The sequence below is a fragment of the Urocampus carinirostris genome, chromosome 12 (assembly GCF_059441175.1).
Source record: "Urocampus carinirostris isolate Australia breed hairy pipefish chromosome 12, RoL_Ucar_1.0, whole genome shotgun sequence".
NCBI lineage: Eukaryota > Metazoa > Chordata > Actinopteri > Syngnathiformes > Syngnathidae > Urocampus > Urocampus carinirostris.
This window is the reverse complement of record NC_142360.1, coordinates 18,015,789-18,036,747: the sequence shown is the minus strand read 5'-3', so window position 1 is coordinate 18,036,747 and position 20,959 is coordinate 18,015,789. Positions and strand designations below refer to the sequence as shown.

Here is a 20,959-nt window from a genome sequence, read left to right as displayed (position 1 = left end):
CTTTCTGTAAAAACTACCGAGTCTGCAAAACCAAAAGTGTTAGACAGTTTGGGCGCATTTTCACCTCTAGCGTGACCTACCTGATTGCTTGTGAACGATGGTGATCCCGGCCCAACCTATACTGTCCTGGGAGAGTAGAATATCTTTTTTTGTGAAAGCTGCTGAGTAATATAAAACGAAAGTGCTGAGTGAGCTTTTTGAAGCCTTTTTTCACATCTATTGTTACCTACCTGATTTCCTGTAAAATGCGATGTTGATAATCAATGTCAGTCTCTCTTGGAGAGGGGACTGTCTTTCTGGGAAAAATGCAGTTAACAAAACCAAAAGTTTTGAGTCAGCTTTTTGGCATTTTCCACATTTTGGGTGGCCCTTCTGAATAATTGTTAAAGATGGTTTTGAATTTCAATGTCCTTCTGGCCCGGTAGAGGGGAATGTCTTTTTGGGAGAAAATGCTGAGTCAACCAAACCAAAAGTTCAGAATTTAGTGTTGGTAGCAGGTAATGCCTGAGTCGGATTAACTGTAAGATGAATAAAAATGGAAAATTTGACCATAACATCTGCACATATTCATTTGTTTACACATAAACATTTGTCAAAAATATCTTAAGCAGCCATCATTGAGATATTGTTCAACAACAACGAAAACAAACTACTCTGAGGACAGTGGTAATTCATGGAAGTGTTTTTGATTGTATGACTGGGAGGTCGCTGGTTCGCGCCTCGGCCGAGTCATACCTAATTGGTAAAATGGCGGCGCCCTCTGTTGGCTGCGGCTGCATCGGCTCGCTACAACGGGTCAGGTGTATCGACATTTTGTTCTGTGTACATTGTTACAAAGAATGACAATACAAAGGAAATTATTATTATTATTATTATTATAAACAAGTCGGACATAAAACACTTGGAATATTATGGGTTTGCAAACGTCTTTAAACAATAGAACAACAGTGACAAATGGTAGAAGTTAGACATGAAAAGAATAATTGCACAACTGTTGTTTTGTGTTTGAGTGCATAAAATATAATCTTTTGGGGATATGTTGCAAATGAATTTGTTAAAGGGACAGTGCTTACTAGTTAATCACTAGATATCTAGGTATCATGTAATGCAACAAGTGCTACAAATCACAAGGAAAATTACAAACTACAGAGACTCAAAATGACCAGACTGCACTGGTTTATTTCTCATTCACTTGCTCAGCCTTGTTTGCAATGATGAAAATAACCAGAAGTGGCGAGTGTGGAGAAAAAAAATTCCGTGCAGCTGCTTCAAGTCGTGAGAACATATTTAACTTTAGAGGTTGGCGTTAGTATCTGAATTTTCATTTCTTTCGGGCACGGGTCCGGAACATTTTTTACCCAAAAAGCGAGATAATAGCAAAATATTTTAAACCAAATATCAGGAACACTGCCAAACCTGCTCTCCAGACAAGCCTTTTTTTCCCAGCACATTTTATTTCACTAAGAGATGTTTCATACATTAATAAATTCTATGAAATCATAATGCCACAACCTGTGTCCCATATCAACAAACAAACCACTTTAGACTTCCCTCGCACAATTACGGTCTTAGAAGCTTAATTTGACCTTCATTTGGCCGAGTCATTCCTAAGACTTAAAAAGTGGTCGGCGGCGCCCTCTGTTGGCTGCAGCTGCATCGGCTCGCTACAACGGGTCAGGTGCAATCGACATTTCGTTCTGTGTACATTGTTACACAGAATGACAATACAAGGAAATTATTATTATTATTATTATATTTTCAAAAAATAATGGTTTCAAAACAAGGTGCTAGAAGACTTATTTTGTAAAAATGTCACAAAATACTGTAAACAAGGATACTGACGTATCGAGATGGCGCTGGGCAGAGGGAACTGTGCTTTGTGCAAAGCGCTGCATCAAAGCGGCGCTGCCACGAGCGGCTGCCTTTTCCAGCAGCTGCCCTATTGTTTTATTGTCTGCTCCTATCTTCGGTGTTTTTTCTTCCCGTTTTGACAACTACACTATGGATTACTTCTATCCTATGGGACATGGGTTTTAGCGCACAAAATAATTTGTGTATTCAAGGAATTTCAACTCCTTGCCCTGAAAAATTCTCGTGCCGGCGTGATGAAGGGGCCTATCGTGGAAGAAGAGCCGGAGCTAGCGAAGTCTTCGGTACCATCCGTAATCATGGTAAATGCGAACTCACGACCAAATAAGATCATCGAGTGCTGGTGGAAAAATATCGAAGCGCACAGGGAGCGCAGTTGCTGTGTTTTGCGGAAACGTGGCTCACGTTTAGCATTCCGGACGCTAACGTGGAGCTACCCGGAGCTATTCCGGCTTCAACGCCGCTAAACAGAGACACGAAAGCCGGGGGGAATCGGAGAGGAGGCGGACTTGCTAACACGAGGTGGTGTATCCCTAGATTTTCACAAAGAAAAGTTTTCCATCTGCCGCAGGGATGTCGAACTTTTGGACTGGCGTGACGTCATCTACTCCGCTATAAGCACCCCTAGGGCATCATGTTAATCTGTTAATAAATAACGGGGTAGACTGCTGAGAGTCTGAATTTCCCTACGGGGATGAATAAAGTATCTATCTATCTATCTGCCCACACCTACCGCTCAGCCAATCGGATTGCGCTCTGTGCTTGGCTGAGTGTTTACAGTTTGTTCCCTGGGTTTCCATCATAAAGTCTCTCAACATTGAACATACATTTTTGAATGAGGTTCCATATAAAAGATTCGTTAGCTACATACAGCCAAAACGGGGGCAGTATGCGCTCTATATATGAACTGTTCTTACTATAAGAGCACTTGACTCGGCTCTGTGCTTACCAGAATTGGAACGCCATTGCTTAGATTTGCTTGAGTATAATTTTATATTTTAATCTCCAAGCCATATGTAGTCATGAAAAGAGCCATAGCTGGGTTGCGAGCCATAGGTTCCCGACCCCTGCTTTAGGGGTTGCTAGCTGTGACTAGAACAACATTTGCAACTAACAAAAGTAGTTGAAATGACAGACTTTGTGACTAGCATGTGCTACAAATAAATTATTAATATTATTATTTTTCTTTAGATTTTTTTAGATGGTGTGAGCCTGAGCATATATTTAGTGTATTTAGTATTTAGCAAATATTAAGTGTTTAGTATTGTCTAGCGTTACTTTAAAGTTCACTGGCTGTGACTAGCACAACATTGGCAACTAGCATTAGAATGTTTCTATCATTTTTCGGTCTGGCCCTCGGCTTTTAGCATAATTTTTGATTTGGCCCACTGTCCATTTGGCTTTGACACCCCTGCAGTAGAGGGAGTAACTCATCTACAAACGACTCACTTTTTTAATATGGTTGTTAATTGATAATTTTTTTATAGATTCATTTGTTTCACTCTTACCCAATTACTGTAACATATTTTACTTGTTTAACATTTTTATGTTTTTGTTCTGCAGTTTTGTTATATTTTTATTTTTCTCAAATTTGTGTTTCCTCGAGTGTGTGTGTGTGTGTGTGTGTGTGTGTGTGTGTGTGTTGGAGGCACTGGTACAGTATAGTTAGGTGGCTGGGGTCACCTGCTGACATCCCTACCAGTGTGGATGAGCCTCTCTCAGGTCCCTTGTCATAATTATATTTATTTGATAAATCATGTGTATTATTATTATTTTGTTTTTATTTTGAGTTTGTCCGTGGGTTTGGTGTTCCGGGGTGTTGGGTGGGGAAAATGAGATTTCATTGTCTTATTGTACACTGAGTGTTTTTGTGCACTTTGAGTGGTAATTCATTGGCTGAAAAGTGCTTTACAAATAAATTAGATTTTGATATTGCCATCATGGCCATTGCAGCGAATGTGATGCCAGTGAATGCCCTCTTTTGGCAACTATTCCGATTTTAAACGGAATATTGCCTGCTTGAGAACGTGGTGACTGACTGCGGCATTGAGGGAGAGAGATGAAGAGAGAGCGAGCGAGAGAGAGAGAGCGAGCCAGAGAGAGAGAGAGAGAGAGAATGTGAAGGAAGTGGGATAGAGAATGTAAGAGCGCACCTCCCCCAGACAGCAGTGACGCGGCTATTATGGCCTTACCCCCGGCATGTGGCGCATGTAGCGGTAGCAGTAGTAGCATCGGCGGCTGCTGAGGAGACTGCACAGCCACCCTGTTGTTGGGTCTCCTCGGACACATTTTTAGGGGTCATTTTTCTGTGATGAGCTTGCTGAGTGCTTATAGGAAAAAGTGCACTTACGATGGCTATGAATCTTTGCAGTTGGTCGACAGTGGAAGAGATAGCTTCATTACCGGCAGAGGAGGAGGAGGAGCCAGCGCGCTCGGAGGCCCGATAGCGGCTCTCCACGGACCGAAAGCCGGCTTCAGGAAACAGGAAGACTGCAGCACCATGGACAGCTCAGGTACGTGTACAATCACTCTTATTTTGGCCATTCGTATACAGTTTGGAAGTGGCAGATGGGATGGTTGGAGGAGTGACAGATTCCGACAGTCTGTATCACCATGTCTGCCTATCCAGAGCTCTTTACATTTTCAAGTCCTTTAAATGCTCATATCGGGTTACCCAGGTATGCCCTGGTGGCATGATTACCCCCTGTAGACATTCAGTTGTCATCATTATGGAAGTATAAAATTACAAATATATTACATTGTTTTATTCATGGGGGGCTTTGGCAGCTGAGGGGTTAGCTCATCAACCCCAGTTCAGAGGTCTGGGCTCAATTCCAGCTCCTAGCCTCCGTGTGCAAATATTGCATGTTCTCCTCGTACCTCTGTGGGTTTCCTCTGGGCAATCCAGTTTCCTCCCACTTCCCAAAGATGTGCATGTCAGGTAAATTGGCCGTTCCAAATTGTCCCTATGTATTAGTGAGCATATGAATGGTTGTTTGTTCATTGTGTGTCTTGCAACCAGTCATTGTGTCCCGTCCCACTGCCCAAAGAAGGCTGGGATGGGCTCCAGGACTCTTGCGACCCTTGTTAAGATAAGCGGTGCAGAAAATGGATGGATGGTTGGATTTTTTTTCCTCATTAAATTTGACACTTTTTGGATTTTTTTCTTCTTCAAAATCTCTCAATTTTTACATTTGTTTTTAATGTTCTACTTTGCTGAGCGAATGCAGGTGCAGAGTGAGGCACACAATTCTTTTGCCTCACGTCAGAGAGTGATAGTAATACCAAAAGATTTCGATTTGGCACACACCTCAGCCGCAAACAATACAATCAAGCATTAGCATTAGCAAGCTAACAGCAAGTGAAGCAACCAATAATAATTTTTTCATTGCATGATTTTGGTTTTACATAATGAGGATTACCTATCTATTGATGCTTTTATTCTAAAGGAGCAGTGCATAGACTTAATTTGTAAGATTAAGTTAGACAATAAAATGTTTTTTTTTTCATTTTATATTTTATATATTGCTGTCTTGCTCTGCCAATCAAATGTAGATGTAGATCTATCTAGCTTTTCAAAAGGCTGCCGTTATATTTTTATGAATGCAGGCTGCATTTTATTGCACTTTTGTTGCTGAGGAAAGCGGCACATTATCCACGTTCCATTTTGTTTTTTCAAATCCACAAAAATAAAAATGACATCCGAAATTGGATTTTCTTTTTGCAGTTCTTTGCTTTTACCAGAGCAATTAACTTTGCTGTAATTCATTTATATTGTAATGAAGTTAAACTTGAGGTGGTATCCTACAACAGAGTAGTCACTTGCATCATTCTCCACAGGATGCGCTGCATCTAATTGAGTCATAAAGATAGTAGGCTAATATAGCTAATACAGATAGAACAGGAGGTGTTGCATTCGATGTCGGGCTCCAGACAAAATTTCCTTTCATCCAATATGGCTTTTTCAACATTTTGGTTGACTCGGCCCTGCCCTAGATAGTAAGATGTTCAATATCACATTTTTCACATTTTGAGTCTTTATCAATATTTTAAGTACTGACACCATGAGTACATACATTTCCCTTCCCTGGGAAAAAGTGACATTTTTGATTAAACCAAATTTATCTTTTTATATTACAAAGCACCGATACCTGATATTTGTAATAGCCCATGGTTGCGCATTATGCTGTTTGAAGAAATTTGAACACACCTGTGTTTTGATGCCCTGACACTAACAGATATCCAAAAGAAAATAAACCAATTCTACATGAATTGAATGAATTGCACAAGCGATTCTGTCACAAGCGTATTATATCTGTCTAACCAGCATACGTAAATGAGTCTAAATGAAACTGTTGGCTTTACGGACTGTATGCACAGGAGCACATGAAACATTTCTGCAAAATTCCAATAATATTAATAGATCATTTTATAGGTTCAACTATTTTATTGTATAACATTTGTAAAAAAGCTGTCAGAACCAGAACACAATCAGGACCCAAATGCGTGACGTTTCTCACACAAGCCTTTTAATTTACGGGAAATGGGGAGTCATGCACATTAGGCAGCAGTCTGGCGTGGAATGACAGGAAGCCAGAAGCCGTCGAGATCGATACCAATTGCCCGAGGAGATATCGGACAGATACCGGACAGGACGGGACAGACAGGATTGATATCAAAACAGGATATCGAAATTAAACAGGTTAATCAAGACAGAAACAAAACTGGAAACCAATATTCAACAGGACAAAATAAACGGGAACAATACCAGACAGGAAATACCATCAGGAAACAGGACCGAGTCGAAACCCACGTCTTGCAGGGCAGAGGTTCGTTGAAGGACTGACAAAAGGTGATTGAGAGCACTGAGTTTGAATAGAAGGAAAGCCAATCTGTCAACGAGCCGCAGCTGGCGCCACATGGGTGGGGCCAATTGGGCGCCATGGCAACCATGACAAAAGAAAAATAAATCAAGGATTCTACTTCACAGATCTTTTGGGGAATGCCCCCCCGTGTTAAATGAGTACTCACTGTACTTGAAATAAACAAAATGCAGACCTAAATTCTGATTCTATCATAATACCTTTTGTCATCATTATGTGGCTTTTTTGCTTAACATTTATGGGTACATGTATTTTTTCGTCCCAGATATGGACAGTAACTATGGCGGAGGACTGCTGGATATGGTCAAGGGCGGAGCTGGGAAGTTCTTCAGTAACTTCAAAGACAATCTTAAAGACACGCTAAAGGACACATCCACCAAGGTCATGCATCAGGTTGCCACGTAAGGATTATACATTCTTAATATGAAGATTAAATAACATCAACGCATATTCAGGCTTTTGAGTTGCACCCAAATGACGCAAGGCTCAGTTGAATGATATTCGAGATTTTGATAGCGGTGTTATCATCTTGATGTGTTGATTTTGTTTTTGTTTTTTTTGCTACTTTCCACATTCCTAAAACATACTTGTTCAGTTCACGGACGCTGTAAAATTTCCTTGGTTGTGAAATCATCTTGAAAGCAATGCTGTGATTACAAAACTTGACCCACTCCACACTCTAGCTGCATAGTTCTGACCAATAAAAGCTATGAACAGAATCAATGACATTGCAAGCCTTGACCCTTGCTTGAATTTTTTTCCAAATATCTACCGGAAATGCAAAATAAATTCTTAAATTGCTGGTAATAATGCGCAGGAAATAAAGAATTTCAGGAAATACGCTTGCTTTAGCTTTGTCTGCTTAGATTTGATCTCATGAGGGAATGGGCATCATCTTCCCCTAACAAGAAGGCTCTGTGTGATAGTGATTATTTACTAGTCGTAATCATGTAAATGCGTTACATAAAATAATTTTTCAATCACTGTTCTGAATTTTTTGTTATAATAGAATAGAATAGAATTTACTTTAATTGTCATTCTTTGTAACCATGCACACAGAACGAAATGTCGATACACCTGACCCATACAGTTAAACTGTAGCGAGCCATTTTAGACCCAACTGCTGTGTTGGGGTCATTAGGTGACCAAACCCCCCAATTCCAACCCTTAATGCCGAGCGCTAAGCAGGGAGGTAATAAGTACAAATGTTGTAAGTCTTAGGTATGACCCAGCCAAGGCTTGAAACAGCGACCTCCCAGTCTCGGAGCGGGCGCACTACCATCTAGGCTGGTAAAATAAAATGATCTGCATTTTTTATATAGCGCTTTTCAAGTCAAGACTTCCCAAAGCACTTTACAGCGTGCTTCACATTTCCGCATAGCGGCCATGCAGCCATGTAAGGCGCTAACCTGCTTATTGGGGGCATCAGGGGTTCAGTGTCTTACCCAAGGACACTTCGACATGTAACACGGAGGAGCCGGGAATCGAACCTGCAATCTCTTGATCCCAAGACGAGCGCTCCTAAGGTACTGCACACCTCCTCATGTTGAGACACTTCTATGAATTTTTTGCTAATTTGGGTAACTTAACTCCAAAATCATATTTATTTACTCTCCTATTAGATGCCATGAATTCAGATATCACTAGCAAGTAATGTGAACCAGAGCGGTATGTTTAAGAACAGGGGTATCAAACAAATTTTAACTCAGGGGCCAAAAACCCTCTCATGTGGACTAGTAAAGTCGGAGCGGTAAATTAATGGCATAAAAGGTGTAGGGCTGGGGATCTTTTGGAGGTCCACAATTGAATTACAATTAAGATTCAAGGGTGTAAGATTAGATAATAAAGCAAATATTTTCCCCTCAATAATTTTTTTCTTCACTAATATTTAATCTCTTGCGGTGAGTATCAACAGTGCATTTTTAAAAAAAACAACATCCAAATTCATTCCCACTACAGTTTATTTAACTTAGGAAAACTCATGCAAACTGGAAAGTAACAAAATTAGCACACAGACTAGAATTTAAGTGCAAACAATTGTATTTTTCTGCTTTTTGTCAATGAAAATGTTTACTTGAATTTGGAAACTTTGTTGTTAGATTTTGCATTTGTTATAAAAAAGGAACTAAAGGTTCCTAAAACTTCTGCAACGACAGCCTGGTGGTATTTATCTATATTGTATTTTTTAATCCAGGTGCCAACCGATGATTTCCAATTACTGGCGATAAAAACTGTAGTTTAGTAGCATTTGTTGCGGTAAAGAGAGACATCCACACCTTACACAAAAGAACAACCATATTGCCTTAAACAGCGCTTATATTTTAAGCAAAATAACATCAGGATGGGTTTTTCTTCCGATGTTTTCTGGTTTATAAATGTTAGTCAGCAAAAACAGCTACACTGGACGCTTTGCTTTGGGCTTTTGCAATACATTTGAAACAGCGGATCATTGTTTGATGCGATGCGGCTCATTTTCCTCTTGTGCTTCTCTAAGCATATTTCCGTGGGTTGTATTAAATACATTAGTGGGCCTGATCCAGCCTGCGGGCCGTCTGTTTGAGACCATTTTTTAAAAAACACCAGAGTGGCACAGCACAATCCACTCTCAGTTTGTAAACGTGTCCACTATTTGTGCAGTGGGACATTAAATGGGGCTCTGTATTTTGTTTTATTTATCTCATCTCATCTCATTAGCCGTACCGCTTATCCTCAGTAGGGTCGCGGGGGGCTGGAGCCCATCCCAGCAATCATCGGGCAGTGGGCAGGGGACACCCTGAACTGGTTGCCAGCCAATCGCAGGGCACACAGGGACAGACAACTCATTCGCTCATTCACACCTAGGGACAATTTGGACCGGCCAATTCACCTGAAATGCATGTCTTTGGAATGTGGGAGGAAACCGGAGTGCCCGGAGGAAACCCACGCGAGCACGGGGAGAACATACAAACTCCGCACAGAAAGTCTGGAGCTGGATTTGAACCCACGACAGGTTCCCATGACATGAACTGTGCCGCACAAGCGCTAACCACTGCGCCGCCGTGCTGCCCTGTTTTATTTATTTATTATTATTATTATTATTATTTTACTTTTTTTTTTTTTCAAAAACTGCACAATTCTTCTCACTCTTTACTTACTAGGTCTAATCATGAATATTCCGTCCTGGTGTTGCTGCCTTCAGATCTGCTTCCTCTTTCTGTTCTCTTCAGCACAGCTCATCTGTTTGCTGTCTGTTGCTCTTGGTCTTTCCCTGGAACTAAATTATTCATGTTAGCTCATTGTGCTAAGTTACCAGTGCAATGTTGTAATTCAAAAGGGTTCACTTTGTTGTTATTTCAGGACATATTGTATTGTAGATGATATTGTAGATATTGTAGTGGGAGGAATGAAGTGTGAGGGTACTACACTGAAATGCAATCTAAGAGAAAGCCCAAATGAAAACAAATATACACAGTATATATTTTTTATGCTTATCCTCTGTACAGTTGAAAATGAACTCAGCATATTCCTTTAGATTTCTCATGCACGTTATATTTTCTTAAAACAAAGGTGTGTATTATTTCATGCCCCCCATATCCAGCAGTCCCCCACCATAGTTACTGTCTACATCTATGGCAAAAAAAAATAAATGTAGCCCTAAATGTTAAGCAAAAAGCCACGTTATTATGTTGAATAAATTTCTTATATTTTTTCATAGTAATAACAAAGAATAATATCTTTTTATAAAATATTAATCGAGTCATACCTAAGACTTAAACATTGGTACCCGTTGCCTCCCTGCTTGGCGCTCAGCATTAGGGGTTGGAATTGGGGGGTTTGGTCACCTAATGACTCCCAACACCTCAGTTGGGTTGAGCGAGGGGGCTGGGAATCCCCTCCTCTGAATCAATCTCCCAAAATGAGTCAGAAATGACTCTAGCCACCTCCCACTTGGGGGATATGGCTGTGGTATATATATATATATATATATATATATATATATATATATATATATAAATAATTAACAATAATAAAAATAATAATTAAAACATATGAAATAATATTGAATTTATAGTAATAGAAATAGAAAAATAAATAGAAAGACTAATAAATAAGAATACAAAAGCTAAAATGTTTTTAATTTATTTTATAAAATGATATCAAATTTAAAGCACCTCATGTGTGGTCCCTTCTCAAGGTTTCTTCATTTTCCTCATGTTGAGGTTTTTGAGTTTTTCTTTGCCCTCATGTAGGTAGTTTGCAATAATCTGTGGTCTGTGCTGAACTTTGAGACTCCTTGTGATTAAGGGCTATACAAATAAACATGACTTGACTTAAATATACTACGATGGAATCTGAATTTAGGTCCTCGTCTTATCTAAAAAAGGCAAAATATAACTCAAAATTATTTTATTTATTGAAAAGGTTTCATTCATATGATCATGAATTTTTTTTTTTAGAAATGATCGTATGTCGAGAAATTAGTATTTATTTTACACAACATGAGAGTCACCTAAATTGAGCTGACCTAATTGTCTGCCATTTTGCTGCCAAGGGTACCTAAAAACCTCCAAAAACCTATGCAAAAAAATGATAATTTTGAAATGTTTTGGTCACTTTGAATCCCCGAAGTTTGTATTCTTCTTGCACTTCGTAGCTCCTATTTAGTGGTCGAATGATACACAGTGTACCTTTAAGAAATGTTTCAACATTTGTTTTAGTTAAGAAGATGATGCTTTCGGGCAACGTTTTTCAAGTAAATGATGAACTTAATAAAATGTAAGTACCACATTTTCTAGACTGTATGGCGTACAAGGTGGTAAGATGCACCGCCCCCCCAAAAATAATTTGTCAAATATGTTCATATATCGGGCGGTCCAGACTATAAGGTGCATGAAAATGAAATACTTTAAGACCTAGGTATTGCATAAAAAAATAACATCATAAACTTAAAAATAAATCCTTTTCATATAGCATAGACCAGGGGTGTCAAACTCATTTTAACTCGGGGGCCACACGATAGAACAAACATTCTGTCGGGGGCCGGAATAGTACATTAAAGAAAAAGAAAAAAAGATAAAGAAATAAGAGAAAGAGAGAGGGAAAAGGAGAGAAGGCGGGACAGAGAAAAAAAAAGAGAGGGAGAGAGCGTGAGAAACAAAAGATAAAAAGTGATGAGAGAGGGGGAAAAGACAGGGGGAGGAAGAAAGAAATTCAAAGAGAAATAGAAAGACAGAAGGAGAGAAAAGAGAGTGCAAAGGGTATGAAGAGAGAAAGGGAAAAGAGAGAAAAGGAAAAAAGGAAGTTAGAGCAAAAGAGGTTAAAAGACACAGAGAGAGAAAGAGACAAAGAGCAACAAAGGAAGAGAAAAAGCGAGACACTGAGAGTGAAAGAGACAGAGTGGAAAAGAACGAAAGAGAGAGAGAGACAGAGAGAGAGAGACAACGAGAGAAATAAATACAAGTACAATGTTTTTGTGAGAGGCACCTGGCTTTGGCAACATCAAGTTGACATATTTCAACCTGCAGCTTGTTCTTCTCTTGCGCTTCTCTGAGTGTTGTCTCGCGGGCCGGATTCAATCCCTTAGCGGGCCTGATTTGGCCCGCGGGCCGCCTGTTTGACACCTGTGGCATAGACTAACATTGGGTAATCTGGTTTAACCGCTAAAATGAATTCATACATTGATAAACAGTTACCAAACGTAGTAGCCTTTCGTTGTAATTACGCATTTCTGAACCATAGGGCACACCTATAACCCTCAAATTTGCCGCGGGTTCTGATTGGCTCGATTTGAACCAAGGCCTGTCAATCCCCTCTTCTCAGTCCGTCTGTGAATCTCCGTGTTTACTAGGCAAGCCTTTTTTCGACCCTGACTCCCACCTGTCCCCATTTTGCCCCCGTCTGTCTCCGGCTACGACCCCTTTCGATCCTGACCACGTCTGCTCTCCCGTCCCGGCTTACGACCTCTTTTTGTCACTGACTACGTCTACTCTCCCCTTCTGGCTTACGACTCGTTTCTGACCCCGACCACGCCTTGCTCTCCCAGTTCCGGCTATCGATCAGTTTTTTCCGTCCTTAACACCGCCATCGCTCGTTACGGAATATCCACTTCCGTGCTCGGATCACAATCCGAGTACGAGAGCGACTTGCTTGCCGCGTCCAGCGAACACCGGATTGTGGGCGCAGCGCTTCCTCTTTCCTTCAATAAAACTTGTGAGAAACGTAACGCAATTGGTTCCTGTTTCCATTCCGGTCCTGACACAAATATTCATGCAATATGTACGGTATTATTGTCATAATAATAAATACGTAAAAATGAATTCCATCTTTCAGAGTCTGACTCACCTCCATGTTTCCCTATGGCAATAATTTAAATTTTCCCTACTAAATGATGATCTCTGTTGCAGGTACACTAAGGGAGAGTTGGACATAGCCTATATCACATCAAGAATCATTGGTAAGAAAAGTTAACATTTTTCATCATTCTGGCAGGGGACTGTGAAATATGAAACCTATTCACTAGTCATTACTTTCGACAACCTGAAGATGTTACAGTAAAGTTACCTGGTTAGTACTTCATAGGAAATATTTGACATTATTTGCAAACACTGTGCTACTTTCACATCGAGCAGCCGGTTAAAAGACTCGACAGAGGCACTGACAGTCAAAAAGCCTTAATTAAATTCCATTATGTGTGCAGAGCAGTCACAGATACACCCTGCTTATCATATAATTCATTACTTCCTCTTCAACTACCCTTTAGCTGTTCAGTAGCCAGCCATAATTCAAATGGTGCACCAACCAGCTTTGTATTTGTCGATCAATGTGCTTAATGCAAAAACCCCCCACAGAAATTGCAAAATAAATGCTTGCATGGATGTTTATATATCAAAAAGTAAAAAGTCCTGGTAAATTTAGAAACATGTAACAGTCTGGTAGGTGTACAGTATGCTTAAACGACTGACCAGGTTAACTACGCTTTTGATCAAGTATAATTGTAATGTTTGAAATATGGTGCGGGCACAGTCAATCCAACTGTAGTGTTTGTAAGGGTGCTTGAAATTCTTGAAAACGCTCGAATTTCAATGTTGTTTTCAAGGAATGAAAAGTGCTTGAATTTTGGTTGAAGTGCTTTTTGAATGCTTTGAATTGTTACCATGTTTCTCAACAAGTCTTCTTTAAAAAAATCACGCTGACGCTGCTCTCTTGTGGCTTCGCTTTGCTACTGCATTTTTCCCCTTGTGATTAACTGCAGCTGGCATTAGTCTGTATGGCATTGTCCTATAAAGCGTACCAGCCTCCTACGAGTTGCACCCAAGAAGACAGGTGCTCCTAAACAGGGCACTAGGAAATGTGTATTAGTCAAAGAATTACATAGCAGTTATCAAGTCAAGTCAAGTCATTTTTATTTGTATAGCCCTTAATCACAATAAGTCTCTGAGGGCTTCACAGATTAGTACACTATGTTACACAGACTATTTTTCAGCCGACAAGAAGAGTAGGTTATTATTCATATGCAATGGAGTAGAAGTGAGTTTTAAGTTTAGATTTAAACATTTCCACTGAGGTTGCAGATCGGATCTCAGGGGGAAGAGCATTCCACAGAACCGGTTATGGACATTTATTATGGGCAATGCAAAAAATTAAGCTAGCGTTACCCAGTGGTAAAACTGTAAAACTGCTGATGGAAATGTAAGATACATTCACCTGTCATTTTTACCCAGCACCTATATGGGGAGAGATTTGTCTCAAAAACAAATGAACACATTTTCAATTTACTCATGATACAAAATCATGTTTTGATAAATTAGATTAAAATCGCAAATGTAAAATCGCAGATATCTTTGTGGCTCTGCAAAATACATGATTCACAGTGGATATTGTCTTTTAATGCTAATGGAGAAAATTCAGAATTGGCTTTGATAGTCCTTAAAAAGTGCTTGAATTTGGCAAGGAAAACGTGTACAAACTCAGGAACTGGCATTGGTCATTCACACAGCAGTTAAGTGCAAGAGAATAGAGTAGTCTTTAAAGGATACAATCACCTTGGGACTTTCCCACATGAGAGCTTGAAATCATTGAGCATGAAAGGAAATGCTTCTTTGGACCTAATCTAAGGGCCCGGTCACACAGCCGTTTGCGTCTGGCTCGCGGGTAAAATTTTTCGTTTTTTTTTGCCCGTGGTTGCCCGCGATGGAAAATGCGCAAAATTGGCCAACCCGCTGTTCATCGGTGGTATGCCCGCAAAACAGACGCCGGCGACTGTTCCGCTTCCTCATCGCGTCACTTTCGCGTCATTTTCGCGTCATTTTCTTGTGTGGACCACGGGTATAAAAGCTGCCGAGCCGGCGTTATGCCGAGAAATGCATCCTTGCCGAGATTTGCATCCCCTCGCTACTACAACCACTTTTACCTCGTTTTATCTCACTTTTATATCACTTTTAGGGAATTTAATGGAGAACATATAACCAAAACCACTTCGTCTTGCATTTGTTGGGAATGTAATACAACTTAAACCATTCCGTCTTTGTATTTGTTGTGAATGTAATCGAACGGTAATGCACGCCGTATACAAATCACTTTTGAGCAGGTAACATGTTTATTTTGCCTTTTTCTATTCGAATCGCTCGTATTGAAACTGTTATGCACTCTACCATAAAGCTTATTTCTGCATAATAAGCTTTACGGTAGAGTGCATAACAGTTCTCAAAAGTGATTTATATACGGTGTGCATTACCGTTCGATTACGTTCACAACAAAAACAAAGACGGAATGGTTTATGTTGTATTACATTCCCAACAAATGCAAGACGAAGTGGATTTGGTTATATGTTCGCCATTACATTCCCTAAAAGTGAGATAAAACGAGATAAAAGTGGTTGTAGTAGCGAGGGGATGCAAATCTCGGCAGGGATGCATTTCTCGGCATAACACCGGGCTGTAGAAATCATAACCGCTCAAGACACAGTCCCGTGAAGATCAAGATTTCAAGCTATGGCACCGAAGAAGCCAATATGTTATTATTGTAATAGTTTTTCATTTTTATTATATTATTATATGAAATGAAAAGAAATGTCAAGAATTAAAAATGGATTAAGACGAGATCACTACACTACGGTGACGGGGATCCATGTCCACCCCTTGATGTCTCGAGCACAACTGACGTGTGCTCGGCAAATCGCGCTGTATATACGCGGAGAAAGGCGTTTGACCGTCACACGCGTAACACGCTAATTTCACGTATTAACACCGCCATACAGGCGCAGAACATGCTATGACCGTGCTCCACCCACGATTACCCGCTGAAATTTCGCGTCCTACCCACGTGTAACCACGCCCTGGCTGCGGCCATAGCACGTCGTTCCGCGTCATTTCCGCGTCATTACCTCGTGTGTACCACGTGTGCCGCCCGCGGTTAACACGTGGTCTAAAGTTATGAGCAGCGCAAAACTTTTTCGCGCGGCCAACCGCGTGTGAATTTTCGACCGCGAGTAAAGCACTGCTGTATCTCGTCTATATGGCGATCTCAAAGCGTCCAACATCGTCTGCTTCACCGGCAAAAATTTCTGGACGTGATTCAGCCTCGATACGCCCGTGAAAGTCTGTGTACCCGTGGTCTGAAGTTTTGAGCAGCGCAAAACTTTTTCGCGCAGCCAACCGCGTGTAAATTTCCGATCGCGTATTAAGCACTGCTGAATCTCGTCTGTATGGCGATCTCAAAGCGTCCAACAGCGTCTGCTTCACAGGCAGAAATTTCTGGCCGTGATTCAGACGCAAACGGCTGTGTGACCGGGCCCTTAGGTTTTGTTTTAAATCTATACATTTTTGTAATACTATCAGAAAGGGGCCACAATTTAGTCGACATTTTTTTGAGTTTGTGTGATCAGCTCTCTCAACTCTTATTTGTCTTTATGCCAATTGTTTTTTAGTGCTAAGCTGAGTTTTCAATGATAGGTTTTGTGTCGTTTTTAGTGATGACCTACCCAGCAGAGTCCGTGCAGATAGGCTACCAGAACCATGTGGAGGACATTCGATCCTTCCTTGACAGTCGCCACGCTGACCACTACACTGTCTTTAACCTGTCACAGCGCAACTACCGTGGAGCCAAATTCTCCAACCGGGTAAAATGACCTCCTCACTTTAAACAGTGGTACCTCTACTTACAAATTTAATCCGTTCTGGGAGTAGCTTCGTTACCTGAAAACTTAGTAGGTAGAGATGCATTTTGAATGTAAATGCGCTAATCCGTTCCAAGTTCAGTATATTTTTTGATAAATCATAAAAAAGAATGAAAACATGAACCGAATCCATGTTAGAATTAGATTACCGCACGATAAATGTAAAGCGAGAGGCTTATTATGTAAAAAAACAAAACAAAGAATAAAGGAAATAATAAAAATATGTATTTAGCCTTTTTTCCAGCTTTTCTTCAAAAACCGATTCAATGACGTCTGCCTTTGCTGGCTTTTGACAATCTAAAGCCCGACTTGTCATCACTTTTTCTGGGTGATTCCTTTCCACAAATTCCGAGACTTCAAGGAATTTTGCTAAAATGTCTTTAATTTGGGCTGATTGAATGAAAGCTGTGTCATCCTCCCCGCCATTTTGCCAGAACCTCTTTCTTCTTGTCTCTGAACTTTGAACTGTGACAGGGACACAAAGAGCATGCTAGGATCCACACAGCCAAACTATTTAGTTTGGTAAACTCTGGGAGCGGCTAATAGCAGAATGTACTGTAATGTATTTTTGACTCCTAATTCGCATTTTAAACTAGAGGTAATATTTTCCCGTTGAGGTACTTTGTAACCTGAAACTTTCGTATGTAGAGACATACGTAAATAGAGGTACCACTGTATTTGTGAAACAGTTTGGATGTGCCATTTATTTATGTTGTTGCTAAAGGTCACTACACTACTTTGACACAAATATTTCTCCCTCGGTCCCCATTCTCCTGAGTAGTTGATTTGGAAAAACAAACGGGTGTTGTTCATTTTAAGTGAAAAGAATGGGTAAAAAATGGCGCCATGCATGACATCAATTTGAGCTCTTCGCCCCTTCGCTCAGCAATAGTCGATTGTGGATAATGGATCCCGACCAAAACAGTGCAGTTCCTTTTAAACCCGCCACAATTGCACACTTCATTGGCCTAAACCGGAAGAAAGTTCTCTCAGCAATATTCAGCCAGGATTGATGGATTGTGGTCACAATTGCGCATTTCATTCTAGGTTGACCTGAACGACACGCCTCCTGACAAAAATGCCTTCTGGAGGTCTCCACTCAAAGCAATTGGGGGTTGAGGATAATGGATCGCGGCAGTTTGAGTGGCATTCATATTTTGCAGGAAGAACAGAAAAAGCATGACAAAATTTTGGTCTTTAGGCCCTCACTCTCACCAATAGCTGAGTAGCATTTATGGATTGAGGCCAAAACGGTGCTGTTCATTTTAGGCCTGCCAGAACCACAAGCACATTCTGACAGTTCCCACTTACGGAAGTATTGGATTGTCTATAATAAATTGCGGCCGCATGAGTGATGTTCATTTGACATGGATTTACATTAACAGATAACAGGAAGAAAAAGAGCCACCATGCACAAAAAAAAAAACGCTCTGCTTGTCCATGGCTTGCAGCAGTATGCAATCAGGGATAATGGATCATGGTTGTACAAGTGCTTTTGGGTAACAGGACGGCAAAAAAGAGCCACCAGGCCCAACAAATGTGTGCTCTGCAGGCTCCTGCTCACAGCAATAGTCTGCCAGGGATAATGAATCGCTGACGCATGATAGCTGTTCATTTTAGGAAGGAAAGAAAAGAAAAAAAGCCACCACAGATGACATATATTCATTTTATCAACCCACTGCTTGTCAGTAATAGTCGACTGGGGATAATGGTTCGCTACCAAAACATTGCAGTTAATTTTAAACGGGCCAGAACGGCACACCTACTTGCCTTCTCCTGCTCCTGCTCTCAGGTATATGCAATCGGGGATAATAGAATTTGGCTGTGCGCGCGCAGTCCAATTTTTATTGGACGAAACACCAAAAAAAAACCAACAGGCCGGACAAAAATGCGCTCTGCTGCTTCCCTCCTGCAGCAAAATGAAATCGGAAATAATTGATTACGGAGAATTTTTCAATTAGCGTTACACTGAGACCGCAAAGTAGGAAAACATAGTATGACGGGATGACAGTATGTGGCTATTGGTCAGATAAATAATATCCCTCTAAATGTATTTTCTTTTACCCATCCAGAAGGCTAAAATGAAATATTTTCTCTCATAAACCACACAGCCCTTAACAGCTACCTGCAAGGCAATTTTGGAGTTAACATGGCCTAGATAAGCTGCCTGTGGAACTTAGAGTGCCTTCACAGATGACTCGTCACGACAGCTTGTGTGTTGCTCTGCTCTGCTGCTCCCAAGCTCTAACTTCTCTTTCTATCTTGCCATGCGTTTTGTTGCATCACAACTATTCCTCCCATTCCCCTTATTGTCGTCATCATTTCCTCTCACGTCAACGTTTCTCTCACGGATCTGTCCTTTATGCCTGTCTCCTTTCGATTAACCCTTTCCAGGTTTCTGAGTGTAATTGGCCTGCACGCCAGGCTCCCAGCCTTCACAACCTCTTCGCTGTTTGCAAGAATATGCACAACTGGCTAAAACAGAATCCCAAGAATGTGTGCGTCATCACCTGCTCGGTAAGATGGCTGAGCTTTATTAATAGTCTTTCTATGATACATGTGACTAACTATGTTATTTATATTGTTAGAAATAGTCAAATTGAGTCAAAAATATGTTTTTTTTTATCAATGCTGATAAGTGTTGTTTGTATTATTTTATTTTGCCCAAATTTTGCTTTTTACTTACACAAATTAATGTTCTAATTTTAACATTCACGAGCGCTAAGCTAACTTAGCCGCATGCTTACTTGCTTCAAACTGTTCAACAGTCACAGTATAATGCAAAGAATTGAACAAAATACATGAATTACACATTCAGAGTCAAAATTGGCTTTTCATTTCAACGGATTTAGTAGGGTGTCAGCAACAAGTGGCTCAGGAGCCGCATGCGGCTCGTTGGCACTCCCTAGTTTCTCCATGCACTTTTAAAAATTGTTTGATAATGGAAAATGATATGGTTTCTGTAGGAGGACAAAAATGACACAAACGTTCTTAACAATTTCCAATGAATACAGGTGTATTGTCAAGAACAGGATCAGAACCCAAATATATATGTAATTTTTTTTTTTTTTTTTCTCTATTTTTTTATTTTATTATAATTATTTTTCAAACCCGCGAAGCTCTGAACCCGCAAACGTGGAACCGTGGAGTAGCGTGGTCCCACTGTATACTGGACTGTCTCAGAAAATTAGAATATTGTGATAAAGTTCTTTATTTTCTGTAATGCAATTAAAAAAACAAAAATGTCATACATTCTGGATTCATTACACATCAACTGAACTATTTCAAGCCTTTTATTATTTTAATATTGCTGAATTTGGCTTACAGCTTAAGAAAACTCAAAAATCCTATCTCAAAATATTAGAATATCATGAAAAAGTATACAAGTAGGCGATTCAACTAATCACCTGAATCATCTAATTAACTCGAAACACCTTGCGAGGGTTTCCTGAGCCTTAAAAACACTCAGCTTGGTTCAGTAAACTAAATCACAAGTATGGGGAAGACTGCTGATCTGACTGCTGTCCAGAGGACCATCATTGATACCCTCCATCAGGAGGCTAAGACACAAAAAGAAATTTCTCAAAGAGCAGGCTGTTCACAGAGTGCAGTTTCAAAGCATATCCACAAAAAGTCTGTCGGAAGGGAAAAATGTGGCCGGAAACGCTGCACAACCAAGAGAGATGACCGCAGCCTTAACAAAATTGTGAAGAAGAGCCGCTTCCAGAATTTGAGGGAGCTTCAAAGACAGTGGGCTGAAGCTGGAGTCCAGGTATCAAAAGCCACAGTTCACAGACGTGTCCGGGAAATGGGCTACAATAGCCGTATCCCATGGTCAAGCCACTTCTGAACTCAAGACAACGGAAGAAGCGTCTGACTTGGGCTATGGAGAAGAAGCACTGGACAGTTGCAGAGTGGTCCAAAGTCCTCTTTTCAGACGAAAGCAAGTTTTGCATTTCATTTGGAAGTCAAGGCGCCAGAGTCTGGAGAAAGGCTGGAGAAGAGCAAAATCCAAGTTGCTTGAAATCCAGTGTGAAGTTCCCACAGTCAGCAA

The 20,959-nt window shown here is 40.5% G+C and overlaps 1 protein-coding gene across 6 annotated transcripts in view; it reads left to right on the top strand.

Moving 5' to 3' along the window:
• dnajc6 (DnaJ (Hsp40) homolog, subfamily C, member 6) overlaps positions 1-20,959 on the top strand; it is a 105,440-nt gene that overhangs the window by 47,782 nt on the left and 36,699 nt on the right. For 3 of the 6 annotated variants that reach the window (XM_088348787.1, XM_088348785.1, XM_088348788.1), the window contains 5 exons: positions 4,241-4,382; positions 7,018-7,153; positions 13,136-13,185; positions 16,700-16,848; positions 19,300-19,422. In XM_088348787.1, the coding sequence (XP_088204913.1) occupies positions 4,370-4,382; positions 7,018-7,153; positions 13,136-13,185; positions 16,700-16,848; positions 19,300-19,422 (471 nt within the window). In that variant the 5' untranslated portion in view covers positions 4,241-4,369. Of the gene's footprint in view, positions 1-4,029; positions 4,383-7,017; positions 7,154-13,135; positions 13,186-16,699; positions 16,849-19,299; positions 19,423-20,959 lie in introns of those variants that run through there. The other 3 variants (XM_088348786.1, XM_088348784.1, XM_088348789.1) reach the window with 2 other exon arrangements.